This window comes from Arabidopsis thaliana, chromosome 3 (genome assembly GCF_000001735.4).
Source record: "Arabidopsis thaliana chromosome 3, partial sequence".
In the NCBI taxonomy this organism is placed as follows: domain Eukaryota; kingdom Viridiplantae; phylum Streptophyta; class Magnoliopsida; order Brassicales; family Brassicaceae; genus Arabidopsis; species Arabidopsis thaliana.
In genome coordinates, this window is record NC_003074.8 from 15,647,704 (window position 1) to 15,662,557 (window position 14,854).

At 33.7% G+C, this 14,854-nt stretch overlaps 2 protein-coding genes and 3 pseudogenes across 9 annotated transcripts; 3 read left to right on the top strand and 2 right to left on the bottom strand.

Moving 5' to 3' along the window:
* Positions 1–509: 509 nt before the first annotated feature.
* On the bottom strand, positions 510–1,719 carry AT3G43760 (annotated as a pseudogene; the record flags this gene model as incomplete). Its single annotated transcript has 3 exons — positions 510–622; positions 684–1,302; positions 1,609–1,719.
* Positions 1,720–2,883: 1,164 nt separating this feature from the next.
* On the bottom strand, positions 2,884–3,297 carry AT3G43770 (annotated as a pseudogene; the record flags this gene model as incomplete). The annotated part of the gene is made up of 2 exons: positions 2,884–3,084; positions 3,235–3,297.
* Positions 3,298–3,600: 303 nt separating this feature from the next.
* Positions 3,601–5,331, top strand: AT3G43780 (annotated as a pseudogene; the record flags this gene model as incomplete). The annotated part of the gene is made up of 1 exon: positions 3,601–5,331.
* A 2,284-nt stretch (positions 5,332–7,615) lies between these two features.
* ZIFL2 (zinc induced facilitator-like 2) lies at positions 7,616–12,423 on the top strand. 5 transcript variants are annotated; one of them, NM_001339105.1, is made up of 18 exons: positions 7,616–7,881; positions 7,962–8,002; positions 8,085–8,145; positions 8,218–8,320; positions 8,413–8,515; positions 8,628–8,681; positions 8,777–8,839; positions 8,926–8,975; positions 9,071–9,146; positions 9,383–9,577; positions 9,699–9,786; positions 10,066–10,151; positions 10,363–10,470; positions 10,544–10,588; positions 10,684–10,772; positions 10,886–10,929; positions 11,057–11,148; positions 12,130–12,423. In NM_001339105.1, exons 1-17 carry the CDS (start codon positions 7,740–7,742, stop codon positions 11,143–11,145), a joined length of 1,437 nt encoding a protein of 478 aa, NP_001326438.1. In that variant the 5' UTR covers positions 7,616–7,739; the 3' UTR covers positions 11,146–11,148; positions 12,130–12,423. The 5 variants fall into 5 exon arrangements, with proteins under 5 accessions (NP_001326438.1, NP_189965.2, NP_001326437.1 ...); NM_202654.1 differs by having other exon boundaries at positions 7,681–7,881; positions 10,886–10,947; positions 12,130–12,383; NM_114247.4 differs by lacking the exon at positions 12,130–12,423 and having other exon boundaries at positions 11,057–11,529.
* Positions 12,424–13,066: 643 nt separating this feature from the next.
* Positions 13,067–14,284, top strand: GSTU27 (glutathione S-transferase tau 27). Its single transcript, NM_114248.4, has 2 exons — positions 13,067–13,552; positions 13,725–14,284. Exons 1-2 carry the CDS (start codon positions 13,226–13,228, stop codon positions 14,079–14,081), a joined length of 684 nt encoding a protein of 227 aa, NP_189966.1. The 5' UTR covers positions 13,067–13,225; the 3' UTR covers positions 14,082–14,284.
* Positions 14,285–14,854: the final 570 nt, after the last annotated feature.

A 14,854-nucleotide genomic window follows, 5' to 3' on the forward strand; every position in this document is an offset into this window, starting at 1 on the left:
CATCGAGTGACGTACGGGCTGATCATGTGTGGAATCATCACTGTACCTGTTTTGATAGTTGGCTTTCTAGTAATCCTTATAGCTTATGGCTAATCCAATAACTAAAAAAATTGTACCATTTTATATTACCAATTAGAAGACCTTTTATCATGTTGAACAGAATATTTAAGTAAATTTTTTTTTTGAAAGTAATGTTAAATTAGATTCAAAAAAAAAATAAACGTTTTTACAACTAGTGCATCGTTTGGTTTATATGAAAAGGATTGAAATCAGAAAATTGAATGAACAACTTGGAGATTAACTTCGACTTTGAAGCCAGCGTTGGAAGCTAGCCTTGTATCGACGGTCTCTCTTTCGTTGAATGGTGGTGATTCTGTTACGCATTTGCTTGTCGATCCCTTGTATTAGAGTGGCTGCAGATTTGGGGGCTTCATCATGACGTCTTCGATTCCTTTCATGCCAGATAGTGTAAACGGTAGTTTGAAATATGTATTTCATCAAGAAGCATGCTACATTGTCCTTGCGTTGAGCCGAGACAATGGTGAGAAGTTGATTCCACTCACTAGTATAGTGTTGCTGAAACAATCCTCGAGCAAGCGCTTCCAATATTTCAGCTGAATAGCTGCAAGAAAAAAAGATATGATTTCTGGATTCAATGCAGTTCGTACAGAGGTAGCAGACACCCGTTTCACCTCTGTTCCATCTTAACATTCGGCCACCTATAGCAAGTCGAACATGAGCCGCTAAGCAAACCGAGAAGGAGTGTTTCGGGGTCTCATGTGTAAACCAAACTCCTCTATGCCGATCCATTGTGTTCGAGGTAGTCCGAATATGATTCCAAGTATCTTTAGTAGAGAACTTTTCTTTGAATATATCATGAGTACCTCTCCACATAATTTTGTCTCTCCGATCCGTCCTTTCTAACCATTGGGAATGCAACACATCCTCTATAGCATTAAGAGCATTGTTTCGGTGTCTTCTCCTGTGACGTGTTCTCCAAGCATCTGCTACAGTCATCTGCCGATTAATACCCATGTCGATTACACCTCTATCCCCAGCTATGTCATATAATCGACCCAAAGGCGACCAAGAGTCAAACCAGAAAGAGGCGAGCTCTCCATTCCCGACTTCTACCTTGCATAATGTTTTTGCAGCATCTCTGAACTTGATAAGTTTCCTCCAAATCCAAGATCCTGCACTTGTGTTCTCTTTAACTGTCCAAAAAGGCTCCTTCTTGAGTAAGAATCGTTCTATCCATTTAACCCAAAGCGAGTCTCCATGAGATAGGATTCTCCAAATCAACTTCAAGAAGGGTCAAAGACCAGCGAACCGAGTCACCATATTGTGGGGATATGACTGTTGCACTTTTTTCCCCTTATCTAGGGTTTGTCCCAATGGGTTTACCTAGAAAGGTTTTTAACGAGGCAACATCAAGTCATCAAATTTACCAAGCTAATGATTCGAAGATATCATAAGTACATATATCTGATGTACTTGCTAACAGACCGGTTGAACTATTCGCGGAACTACTTGATGAACTACCTTCTGAAGTACCACACGAAATGAAGCCAAACAAGGAAATCTTCCTTATTCTACACGTGGACGCACCTCAAAGCTACATATGGAAACTAGGAGAACATCTAGACCACACAAGACATGTACCACACGAACTTTGATACATCTTACCACCAAAGAACATGCGGAGTTACTACTTGCCATATATGGAGCCGAAGGAGATCAATTTCCAACAACTCTTTCCTTCTTTGTTTGTGCGCTTATGTGAGAATCTTGAGACCCTCCAGAACCTTCCAAGACGTCACAACTTCCTCCCCAAGTTGACAAGATACAAGGCACACCTCACTTGCCTTATTTGGACATATTCTACAATTAATGTCCAATATTTTCTTTAATGTTTTGTTTCTTTTTTTGAAGTCTTAGAACGTTGTACTCAGCTCTATATAAGCTGATTTCTCATTCATTGTAAAGCACCCTTGATCATTTTAAAGTAATAGAAACGTTTTCTTGTCAAAGTTGAGTCCTTTGTCATTTTTTCTGTAGTTCTTTGTGAGTGAGTCACTAAGTACGTCAGGAATCTGCGGATTAAGTTTGTTGAGTGATTCAACATCCTTCATTCATTCATTGATCGAGTGAGTCGATTACCCCACTGATTGAACGAGTCAATCATCCTTCTATCCATCAATTCCCCTTGAATCGATCCCACACGAGAGAAGCGATCGCTATCGTGTTAGATCTCCATCATCGACCATCTTTTCTTCACAAGAGAGAAGCGACCGCTAGCTTGTGAAGCCACCATCTCTATCAGATACAAAGCTCACCACCGAGTCTTGTATCAGGAACACATAAGACGACAGTTTACATCTAGTATCCCTGTTGTGGTGATTAAAGAACAAGCTAATTTTGTTTCTAAACTTGCTATAAAAACAATAGATTGTGAGATCAGCATACATATGCCTATGACTTGCGCCATTTGTTTCGATAATAGTTTCGAAGCTGAGCAGATATTTTCAGCTGGTTTATGTGGTCATCAATTCTGCATGGAATGCATGAAACGATATAGAAAAGTGAAGGTACTCGAGGGAGGTGTACCGAGATGTCTTGCTTCTTCTTTTAGAGATATAATAAAGAACACAATATAAAAAATAACTCTCTTTATTTCTTTAGGAAAATAACTTAAAACCTAAAGCCCTCTAGATCTTTCAATCTCTAAAACTATTAAGGAATACCACACCTTGGTATCTCTCTTTTATAGAGAAAGAATTAGACAATTTCCTTAACTAAATAGGAAAACATACAAATAAAGATTATAGGCAACTTCGTGTAATGTCTAATCCCAATTTCCTTTTTACTTGAATAGCTTCTTCTTCAAATAAGCTTCAAGCTTACTCCAACATTCTCCCCTTTAAGCTTGAAGCCATATTTAACCACATCTTGAACACTAATGAGATCTCTCATCTCTTTGACTTTCATTCTTCCAAGAGCTTTAGTTAGGATGTCTACCTTCTTCTCATTTCCCGGAATATGGTCCACCTCCACTTGTCCATTTTTGACGCATTCTCCGATTGTCTTTTAAGCGGTGAAAATCCACTAGATTTATTGGTCGAATCCTTATCGGCGATGACTTTTTTCACCGGAATCGGTGGTAGACGGCGGAGGCGAAGTCGGTTTTCTTTAGATTACTCATCTTCCATGTGTTTAAAGTTTGTACTGGTTGACGACATATGTTTGGGATGGAGTCTCAATGTCAATCCTCTTCATTAGGCTTTGGTTTTGAGCCATGTTGGGTTTTAATGAATTCTTGTAAAATCATAGTTGTGGGGATTTTATTTAGGGAATTGGACATGTTTACGAACTTCTACAAACTTTTATTCTTTTTGAGGCACTTCTCACGTACAAGGCACTTTTCCTTGTTTTTTAAAAATAAATGGATAATTATATCCCCACTCATCTAAACCAAAAATTTACTTAACCGGTTAGAAAGATTTTGTTTTGATTTGGTTCCCTTCTAATAAATCAACAGTTGATATTTACAGATGAGAAAAGAAAGTTACCTTCGCCGACTGAAATTATCTCACAATATCAATGTCGATGGTTGTTAATTCTTCCGACCAAGCAATTACTATGGAAAGTCTCGGAATCTCCGGGTCACTGTTTCTTGAATTGGTTAATATTACTGTGCAACGATCTCTCTCCCTTCAAACAAAACCTCTGGAACAATTTAAATTGTGTTGCCTCCGCCTTAACCAAGGCATTGTGACGATGTTTTTTGCAGCGAATTAACCGCCACTGTGATTGGAGAGATGACGTAGAAGTCGATTAGGAATCTCCCCCTGATTCGGGTTATCGTTTGGATCTGACTCTGTTTCTGCATCGTCTCCTCCGGAAGAAGTTTTAAAAAGGAAACGACCTACAAGGCATGATATACCGATTGGTGTTGATGGATTTGTAGCTCCGATTTCTTCATCGGCCGATGTAACTGTGACGTCGAGGGAGGAATGTAGAGAGGTTGAAAGAGAAGTGATGATTATTCTGTTTATTGTAAGAGAGGAAGACGAGAAGCTAGAGAGGTTGTATCAAGTTGGGCTCCAATGATAATGTTAGATGAGCAAACAAAAAAGTGCTAATTTTATCGATCTATAAACACATTCGCAGCAAATCAAAGACATACTTGTCCATTAATGATTGTCCAAGCAGTCCAGTCCATATGGTCATCAAATGACTCACATGGTAGTTTCATACTAATACATAAGTTTATACATAAACAATAAACGCCAATCCAAAGTACATTATCCATGTCTATTTGACCATTTATCCACATGTGTATAGACATGTTGAGACAATTTTATCGAGTTATAAACACATTCACAGCAAATCAAAGACAGACTTGTCCATTAATGATTGTCCAAACAGTCCAGTACATATGGTCATCTAATAAGTCATATGGTAGTTTCATACTAATACATAAGTTTATACATGAACAATAAACATCAATCCAAAGTACATTATCCATGTTTCTTTGACCATTTATCCACATGTATATAGACATGTTGATATAATTTTATCGAGCTATAAACACATTCACAGCAAATCAAAGACAGACTTGTCCATTAATGATTGTCCAAACAGTCCAGTACATATGGTCATCTAATAAGTCATATGGTAGTTTCATACTAATACATAAGTTTATACATGAACAATAAACATCAATCCAAAGTACATTATCCATGTTTTTTTGACCATTTATCCACATGTATATAGACAGTCAGTTACGTAGACCTCAGTAGGTTAAGGAACTTCTCCAAATCTGCCAACATCTCTACATATTTTAATGTAGACGTAATAGGTTGGTTTGAGGATATGAGGACACCGTCAACAATGAGGAGATAAGCAAGCCGAAGTCTGTGGTAAGAAGATAAGGTCTTGTGATTAACATTTTTGAAATATCACCTAACGTAGCATTCATGTCTTCACCTATTAGCTCTTCAAAATGTTGGATATTATAAATAAAATTAGCACACGATTGAATAATTGGAGCAAATAAAATGATTGGAGAAGATTAATACCTTACATTTGAGGACCGAGTAGAAGTTACTAGCACACGCCGGAAACGACGAATCGATTGAGAGACAAGAAAAGGAAGACGATGACGGGAGAACAACTGTTGACGACGACGACGGAAGAGGACGAATTAATGTCGGCCGATTGAAAGCTTTGTTGACGATAACGACGAGAGAGGGACGAGGAAATGACTTTGCCGGTAGAAAACTCGTCGGGATGATCGCCGGAGTCGAGATGATGTTATCGGCGTTGTGATGATTTTAACTGCCCAGATAAATGAAACTGTAAAATCGTCGTGAAGGATTGGGTGAGAAAGAGAAGTTTCTCACAAATTGGTTTTAGTTTAGATATTGAGATTAAAAAATTAAACCCAAAAACCGGCTAAATTTGTTAGGTTTTGTTAAACCAACGATTTCAGGGTAAAAGGGTAATTCTACTGAGTTAAAGTGACTAATGCTTTTAAAGTGTCTATTTATGGCCAAAGTTTCTAAATAGTATCTTTACGGCCAAAGTTTCTAAATAGTGTCTTTACGTGTAATATTCTCTTTTATTTATTTTAGTCAATGTTTGTTGATTCAATTTAATAAAATCAGACACTTGTGAAAAAAAAAGAGACGTATTCAAACAAAATTATTTGTCCACATTAAAAAAACAAACATAAAGTATTAATATAACAAATACTACAAAACAACGAAAATATTGGGCATAATCATTTTAGGACCAACCTTTGTATTATACGAAACTTTAGGTTTGGGATCATGGACCACGTTTTAAAACTCTGAGTTTAAAACTTTAACCTTGTACCAAAAAAAAACTCGGCGTTTAAATGTCTATGACAATAACACAATAAGTATTAAACACAGTAATTATGTTACAAAAAAGAAACAAAATAAAAAAATAAATTATGTAACTGTTCAAATTAATTGTTTTCCAACAAACCAACCAATTTTTAAATTTTTTTATGCTATTACCTATTATTCTAAATGTCACATCTTTTAATAACCACAGTTCTAGAAAATATATGATTAATGAACAAGAAAATCAATGTGTTAAAACATTCTTCTTTAGCTACTATTACTAAATCTATACTTTTTATTATATACTAGAAGAAAATCCGGGCTACGCCCGGTAATAATTTAACAATTGACATTTTTAGGTTAATTAACTTAATTTTAAATTTAATTTTATTTATACAATGAAAAGTTATATTTTTTTTTTAACATTTTACTAAATATAACCTATATGATACTATTAGTATCATACTATTGATCTATTCATTCTAATTGTTAATTACAAATTGAATTTTTTTATTTTTTTGTTTCTTATATAGTTTTTTCTCATCTATATCATCTCTAATATTTATAATTTTTTGTTAACCATCTCTAATTTAATTGTAATCGTCTCTAAGATAAAAAAAAATTCTTGTTAACCATCTCTATTAGATTCAATCATATTATTCTTTATTTTTATTTTCATAAATTATTCATTTCATACTTTCTTTCCTAACTTTGTGGTCTTTTTTTTTTTTAATTTTTTCTTCTTCCATTTTGACCTTTTGTAAAAGTTGTATGTGTGTGTTTAAACTCATCTAATGTTTCATATTATATTAGATTTCAAAACATAATTTAGAGTTACAATATGAAAATCCTACGCAATGTTATAGTCTAAACATTAACAAAATTACTTTTTTTTTCAGGTTGACAAAAGAAAATCACTCGCCTTAAAAAAGGTAGTTTTGGATTTGGCTTAAAAGATTTGGATTATTTTTGTGTGTGTTTGGGCTTATAGCCTATACGTGTTTTTTTCATTTTTCATTTTTAAGTCTATTAAAATGTTAATGTAACCGAGTAATTAATGAAGCCTAATAATAATAAGTGTGGCGTTTGATTTTGCAAAACTGAAATTGAATGTTCATAGAATGGCTGATGTGGCATTAAAATTTATTTATTTATTATTGAAAAATTTGAAGCTTATGTGGCATCATAAGAGCAACTATGAAAATGCTGATGTGGACACATGAAGAAGCCTCAATGAGCTTCTTTTATTAGTAGTAAATTTTAATTACCTAAATCAGTCAAAAACATCTATATGCAAATCATATATTTTATATATCACCACTCGGCACATATATATGATCAAATAAGATTAACGTAAATAGCACAAAAAATTTTGTTTTCAAAAATAGCACCTCATTTGAAAAGTTTCATAAATATCATCCAAAAAATTAATTAAATATTAAATATAAATAACTAATATAATTAATATTAATAAAGAAAAGTATATATTTCCCGCCAAAAAATTATCCGTCAATTTTTTCGCAAAAAAAGATTTTTATCAACAAATTTCGGCCAAAATAAATCCGTCAAATTCTTTTTTTTTTTTATTAATTAGTCGAGCAGATGGGCGGGTCTATTTTAGTTCAAAGATAAAAAATCAATTACAAAAAGTACCACTTGGATTAAAATTTTGTTTGTAAAACAACACCACTGAGATATTTTATTTGGTTCTCTTCAGAATCATTTCAGCTTTATTTGGCGCCTTTAGAATAACCTTTTTCTTAAAATCATCCGAAGAAAATAATTATCCTAAAAACAAATTAAATAATTTTGGAATGAAATAAAAATTAAATTATCATCAACCAGTCCGACTCAGTGGTTCCGATCATGGCCGATGATGAGTCAAGAACCATCCTGTTGGAGAAGAACGAAGACTGCCCTGGCTGTATCATTGATCGAACCAAGCAACAGCAACGAGGCGTTCCTTACTTGCACCTCTCCTTCATCTGGCTCGTGTCACTCTGCACTGGTTAATAAGATTTTTTCTCCTTTTGTGCTTTTGTTGTGTGTTTCTTATACTAATGTTTCAAAGCTTTTGCCAAATTTCAGCTCTTCCAATATCTTCACTGTTTCCATATATTTATTTCATGGTAAGCTAAGTTGTTGTTGCTTCTAACTCCATTGAATTAGCTTGGTTTGAGTTTAGAGAATGACCAATATGTATTGTGGCAGATCAGAGACTTCCATATAGCAAAACAAGAAGAAGATATTGGTTTCTATGCTGGTTTTGTTGGTAAGTTTTGGCTCTTTGTGGTTGCTTGAAAACTAATCTTGGAAGATTCTTGATGTTGATAACTTTTGTTAGGATCATCATTCATGATTGGAAGAGCTTTGACATCTATTTTCTGGGGGAAATTAGCTGATCGTTATGGTCGCAAACCTATTATTCTCATTGGGACATTCTCAGTGTTAGCTTTTTTACTTTGTTCATCAGAGTAAAGATGTATTGATTTTTCTTGTCTACAGATTTTTTATCAGTAGGTTTTTTGACTCTTTTCAGGATCATATTCAATACCCTCTTTGGTCTAAGCACAAGTTTCTGGCTTGCAATTTCCGTTAGATTTCTTCTTGGCTGCTTCAATTGTTTACTTGGAGTTATAAGAGTATGTCTTAGTTTTGTGAAAGAATATACCACTATATATCTTTCTATATTAAGTGACTGCTCTAGATTTGAGCAAATGATCAGGTTTTGTTTTCTACTTTGCCATGTTTCAGGCATATGCTTCAGAAGTCGTTAGCGAAGAGTATAACGCTCTTAGTCTTTCTGTCGTGAGGCTTTTGTCTACTCTTTATTTTATTTCGTCATTATTGCCAATGTTTACTTCGTCTTTAGGAAGAATAGTTTTGTTGCATTAATGTTTCAGGTGAGTACATCAAGAGGTATAGGATTGATACTAGGTCCTGCTATTGGAGGTTATCTTGCTCAGGTACTCTTGATTCTAAAAATCTGAGCTAGTAGCTTTTATACCTTTCCTGCTAGGCTTGACTTGGCTTCTGTTTCATGTTCTGTTAGCCTGCAGAAAAGTACCCAAATATATTTTCCCAGAGTTCAGTTTTTGGGAGGTAGTTTATTAAACTATTACTATTTGGCTCCATCCATTTTCAAATGCTAGCAAAAATTGTTTCCTCAATAGGTGCTTTGGTGTTGTGCATTACAGGTTTCCATATTTTCTGCCGAGCTTAGTTATATCCGTCTATGCTACTGCGGTTCTCATCGCTTGCTGGTGGCTTCCTGTGAGTATGTTAACATAAAATAGTGTACTTGTACACAAAAACCGTAATCATATTTTTTCATCAACAAGTTTTACTATATGGTAATATTTCTTTGCAATACTTATGATCATAAATGAGTTCTTAAGAATTCCAGAGCTATTGTGTGTATGACTTGATCATATTAAGATTTGAATGAAGCTAAGACTGCAAATATTAACTCACAAATATAAGCTTATAATCTATATAAATATATACAGGAAACTCTTCATACACGTTGTAGAATTGCACAAGGGAGACTTAATCCAACAGAGCTAAACGATGATGAAAGTAGAGGAGGAGGACTTGATGAACAGAAAATAATTAATAAGCCAAGTCTCTTGAGGAATCGTCCATTGATGGCTATCATCATTGTTTATTGTGTTTTTTCCCTCCAAGAGATAGCATACAATGAGGTAAGAGTGTTACAATTCACTTGCATACAATCATATGGGGGTATCTTTAACTGTAGCTTTTCGATTGATTCTTCGATAGAGGATATGATATTTTGGGTGCCCTTTTCTGTAACTTTGCAAGATATTCTCACTCTGGGCTGTTAGTGACCGAAGCTATGGAGGATTGAGCTTCTCATCTCAAGATGTTGGTGAAGTTTTAGCTATATCAGGTGGCTGTTCTATTTACCTTACATTGTTTGGTGGATCGGTCCAGAAAACTATGTCTACTTATTTGCAATTTCTCTGTGAAGGAGCTCATTGCTTAACCAGTCGTTGTAAAATCTATCTATTTAAAATCTTTAGGCTTCACATCTTTGTGGTTCATACTGATTTGGTTATTGTTTTGTATACAGTCGTTGTTTTCAACTCTGTTTCTTTAGTTTCTTGATGTATTGTCTATCCATCTCCCCCTTGGATGTTTATCATGATTTGAGTTACAATTCTTTCAGGACTTGGGCTTCTGGTGTTTCAACTTTTGGTATACCCGCCATTGGAGAAATCCGTGGGACTCCTTGCGGTTATACGTCTTTCTGCGGTAAATCTTCTTTATTTTGAATGATGTTATGTGCTTTGATATATTAGGAATGGTGTAACACCCCGGTTTGAAGAATATGGTAATTCAGACGGAGAGGTTTAAAAGAATTGATTTGACCACCTATGTCACCAAAGTGCTCTTATTTTTTCGGAGTAGGAATGGGTTGTCCAATAATCCCATCCTGTTCATTTCTTTACATTTTGTTGTTCAGGTATTGCTGATACCGCTGCTTTCGTGTTACCCCTATATAGCTTTGCTTTCTGGGGTGACTCTCCATTTGGTGATAAATTGTGCATCCATCATAAAAAACGCTTTGTCTGTGAGTTCTTGTTATAACCCTGATGCTTTTCATAATAAGCAAGATTCTAAATATGTTTCCGTGTAATGTGCAGATCTCACTTGTCACAGGACTGTTTATCATGTTGAACAAAGCTGTGGTATAGTTCTTTGGCTAGTGTATCTCTATCTTTTACATCGGTAACTTCCTCTGCCATGGCTCATACTCTCACTTTTCTTTAATATAACATTGTAGCCTCAGAATCAGAGAGGTGCTGCTAATGGCATTTCTATGACCGCGATGTCTGTTTTCAAATCATTTGGCCCTGCCGGTGGAGGGGTCTTGTAAGTATTGTCAAATGCACTCACATTCTTGCAAAAACTATTAGCAAGTACAAGATGTAGACAAGCTTCACATTGCTAATTCACCTTTTATCCATGTTTTGTTAACTCTACAGATTCTCATGGGCGCAAAAGAGACAAGACGCTACATTCCTTCCAGGTCAAATTTTTGCACCATGTACATGTTAAACTAATTTTTTAGCCGTGGTTTAAAAACTGCGAATCATCATCAAAAATTTTATGTGAAAGACAGTGTTTTAATTACTTTATGAAAACTACACATACAGGTGATGAGATGGTGTTCTTGGTGTTGAATTTGGTACAGCTCGTAGGATTGATACTAACGTTCATACCTTACATTTCCCAAATCCAGTAAAAGGTAAAATCCATTACTCTTTCTCCTTATAGTGAGGAATCAATGGGAAACTATGATTCTCTATGATTCCAGTAAAAGGTAGAATCCAGTTGAAGTGATTGTGTTTCTCTATGATTCGGCACCAAAAGACTGACTAATAATGTTCATATATTTTTGTATGTAATACTATCATTTACTAATTTGTTCACTCAAAGTCAAGGTGTTATATCTTTCTGGTCAAAACATATAAGTCATTTTGTAGGTAACGGATCTACTAATACATTTAATTCAAGCCAATAATTTTAGGGAAAAATGTCGCAAAAAATCGAAAACTTTCAAATTTGAGACGAAAAATATGAATTTTTGAAATGTCATTTAAATTTTAAAGTTTGGTTTGACTTTATAATTAAAATGGTTATATTTTGTTGACTGAATCATTTTAGACATGCCTTTAAATTTTTCTTAACTAAAGAATGACAGAGTTAACTTTCTGTAGTATTTGGGTTTAAAATGATACATTTTAATGACATTTCTAAAGTTAATGTTTTTTCGTCTTAAATTCGAAAGTTCGTAACTTTATTTTTATATTTTTCTCAATAATTTTATATATTGTCAGAATTGTTTTTTGGTCTGTGTACAGCTCAGTTTTGAGAAAATGAGTCACATAAAGCAACTGCATTATTTTCTTAGAAAAGCTAATAATGATTGCACGAGATAAGCTGATAAAGGAGAAAACGAAAGAAGGCAAAAAAGAAAACAATATTATAAAGAAGAACATTGACTTATAAGCAAGTAAGGTCCATAGAAGCTAGTTCGTTTTGGTCTACCATACATTATATACTGTATTTGGTCTTGTTTATGTCCTTCATTCAATTAACTCGTAGTTGCTACAAGTTTTTTCTTTCAAAGATTATTTAATAATCTGTTTCATTTCTTGATTATTTTTTCATGCTTCAGTAATCAGTAGTATATTTCTTTTAAAACATTTCATTTTGGTAGAAGCAGATACAAGAGTTGTCACGACGCACGATTGGGACGCGGACCACATGCACCGTTTTGGTAGAAGTAAATGCAAGAGTGGTCACGGCTCACCACTGGGACTTGAACCACATGCCCCAAAACATAACTGACATGGGCTATTATAAGTTTAATTAACTATTTCTTCTGTTTTTTTTTGTTTGATTGTTTAGGAAAAACACATATATTAAGGTAAATATATTACATTTGGTTTTAAATGTATTAGTGTTTGTGTTTTACAATTTCCTATGATTTTAAGCCAATAAAATTCAATTATTTCTACTAAAGTTTACAATTCATTAATAAGAACTAATAAATATGGCATAGAAAACTTAAAAAATCAATCTTTTTGAAACAATTTTTTTTTTTAGAAAATAAAAAAAAGGAATAGAGGGAGTATTATACAAGAAAAGCATAGAGAAATTAATTTGTTTTTTGTTTTCTTTGGAGTCATTTAAAAGTTTATTATCCTAGAAGAAAAAAAAAATAGTAGGGCAACATTAAAATATATAAATATTTTTAAACGATACGCCTATAATTAGCCAAATTCTAGTAAATGGTTTTAAGTAAACAATTATAAATTTGGAAGTTTTTTCTTCTTATAATTTATGAGAAATTAATCAAAATGATAAACAGCAATGGAAAAAAATATTGATTGATTTATTTTTCTGAATTGTAGCAGTTCAACGTTGTCGTATTTCACTTGCAACATTGTTTATCAACAACATATATATGTCTTGAAAATATTGCTTTTTCTTTCATATAACGCCGATTATAAATGGACAAGTCACTACAGTTAAAAACAGAAAAGAAAAAAAAGAACCACTTGCGACTCATGACGTATCAAACGAAGTTATCTATAATCTATTGGATTAAACAACATTACCTCACATGCATCACAAAAAAAATATTAAATCATAATCATTATTGATCCACCTTTATATGATTATTATTTTTTATATTTTTTGTCAACTGCCCTTATAAGTTAAGAGCCATAAAAGGGCTTTGATCTCCACCAAGTTCATTTCACCAAAAGAAAAGTCATTGAAAACCAAAAAAAAAGAAGAAGATCAAAAAAAAAAGGATGTCAGAAGAAGAAGTGGTGGTGTTGAACTTCTGGCCAAGCATGTTCGGAGCAAGAGTGATCATGGCATTAGAGGAGAAAGAGATCAAGTTCGAGTACAAGGAAGAAGATGTGTTTGGTCAGAAGACCGATCTATTGCTCCAAAGCAACCCGGTTAACAAGAAAATTCCGGTTCTCATCCACAACGGTAAACCGGTATGCGAGTCCAATATCATAGTCGAATACATCGATGAGGTCTGGAAAGACGATAAGACTCTCCGTCTACTACCTTCTGATCCTTATCAGAAGTCACAGTGTAGATTTTGGGCTGATTTGATTGACAAAAAGGTACTACTAGACTTTCTTAAAACGTTACATTTTTGGACGATACTTAAGAATAACAAATACAATCTACTAAATACTTCATAATATTAAATGTTATGGTGTGTATATAAAAAGTTCAACGAAAGGAGACTAAAAGTTCAATTTCATTGTGATTCATATACAAAAATATAAACAGGTTTTTGACGCTGGAAGAAGAACGTGGACAAAGAGGGGCAAAGAACAAGAAGAAGCGAAACAAGAGTTCATAGAGATATTGAAAGTGTTAGAAAGAGAGCTTGGAGATAAGGTCTACTTCGGAGGAAACGACAACGTTTCGATGGTGGACTTGGTTCTCATCTCCTACTACCCTTGGTTCCACACATGGGAGACTATTGGTGGTTTTAGTGTCGAGGACCACACTCCCAAGCTAATGGACTGGATCCGTAAATGCTTAACCCGACCCGCTATCTCGAAATCTTTACCTGACCCGCTGAAGATATTTGATCGAGTCACTCAGATCATAAAGGTCCATGAGTTTTTCTATGGTTATTGATAGTCTAAATCATATGCTCTATTTATGTAAGTTAACCAAAATAATAAGAAATGTTGTAATGCTTAAGGAAGTAGTTGGTGTGAAAAAATTTATTTTTCATTTGATATTATAATTGAAATAAAATGGGTTTGTTGTTCTTGATATATCATAAGTTATTTTTATTATTATTATCCTATGTTGATGGAAAACTTTTAGAAATTCCTATGTTATTCAATTATATAACAATGTCGATATTTGGTAAAGAATTCAATTATATATCTTACTATAGTTTAACTTAATTCTTGATGTAGTTTCTTGTGGAATGGTATATAAACACCATTACTCTCGATCTTTATTTTGCCATATCGTCTTTCGATGCGAAGGAAATGGGAACATAATCCAATACATCATCACCAACACACTGATTCTCGTAATGAAGACTTGTCCAGTCTTTTTCTAGTTTTAAACAAAAAACCATTCAAGAATAATAAAATCTACAATATGGAGTAGCAGCAATAGTATATTAAGTCTTGGTCACTAAGTGTTGAGCAATAAAATCTTCCATGACAGTAAAGATGATGTTGATATTACATGCGAGTGACTTACGAGATATTATCATGACATTATATATGGTTAAACATTTTGATAGATTTTAACTCATTTGTTTTTCTACTTTTATCTCTCAGTTGTTACAAGACTGTTTAGTGTGTTATAGTTTTTGTTTCTTTAATTTTTTTAACCTTTTTCTTTGAGTTTGTTTAGAAAACAGTACATTTCCGTAACTTAATTGGAGA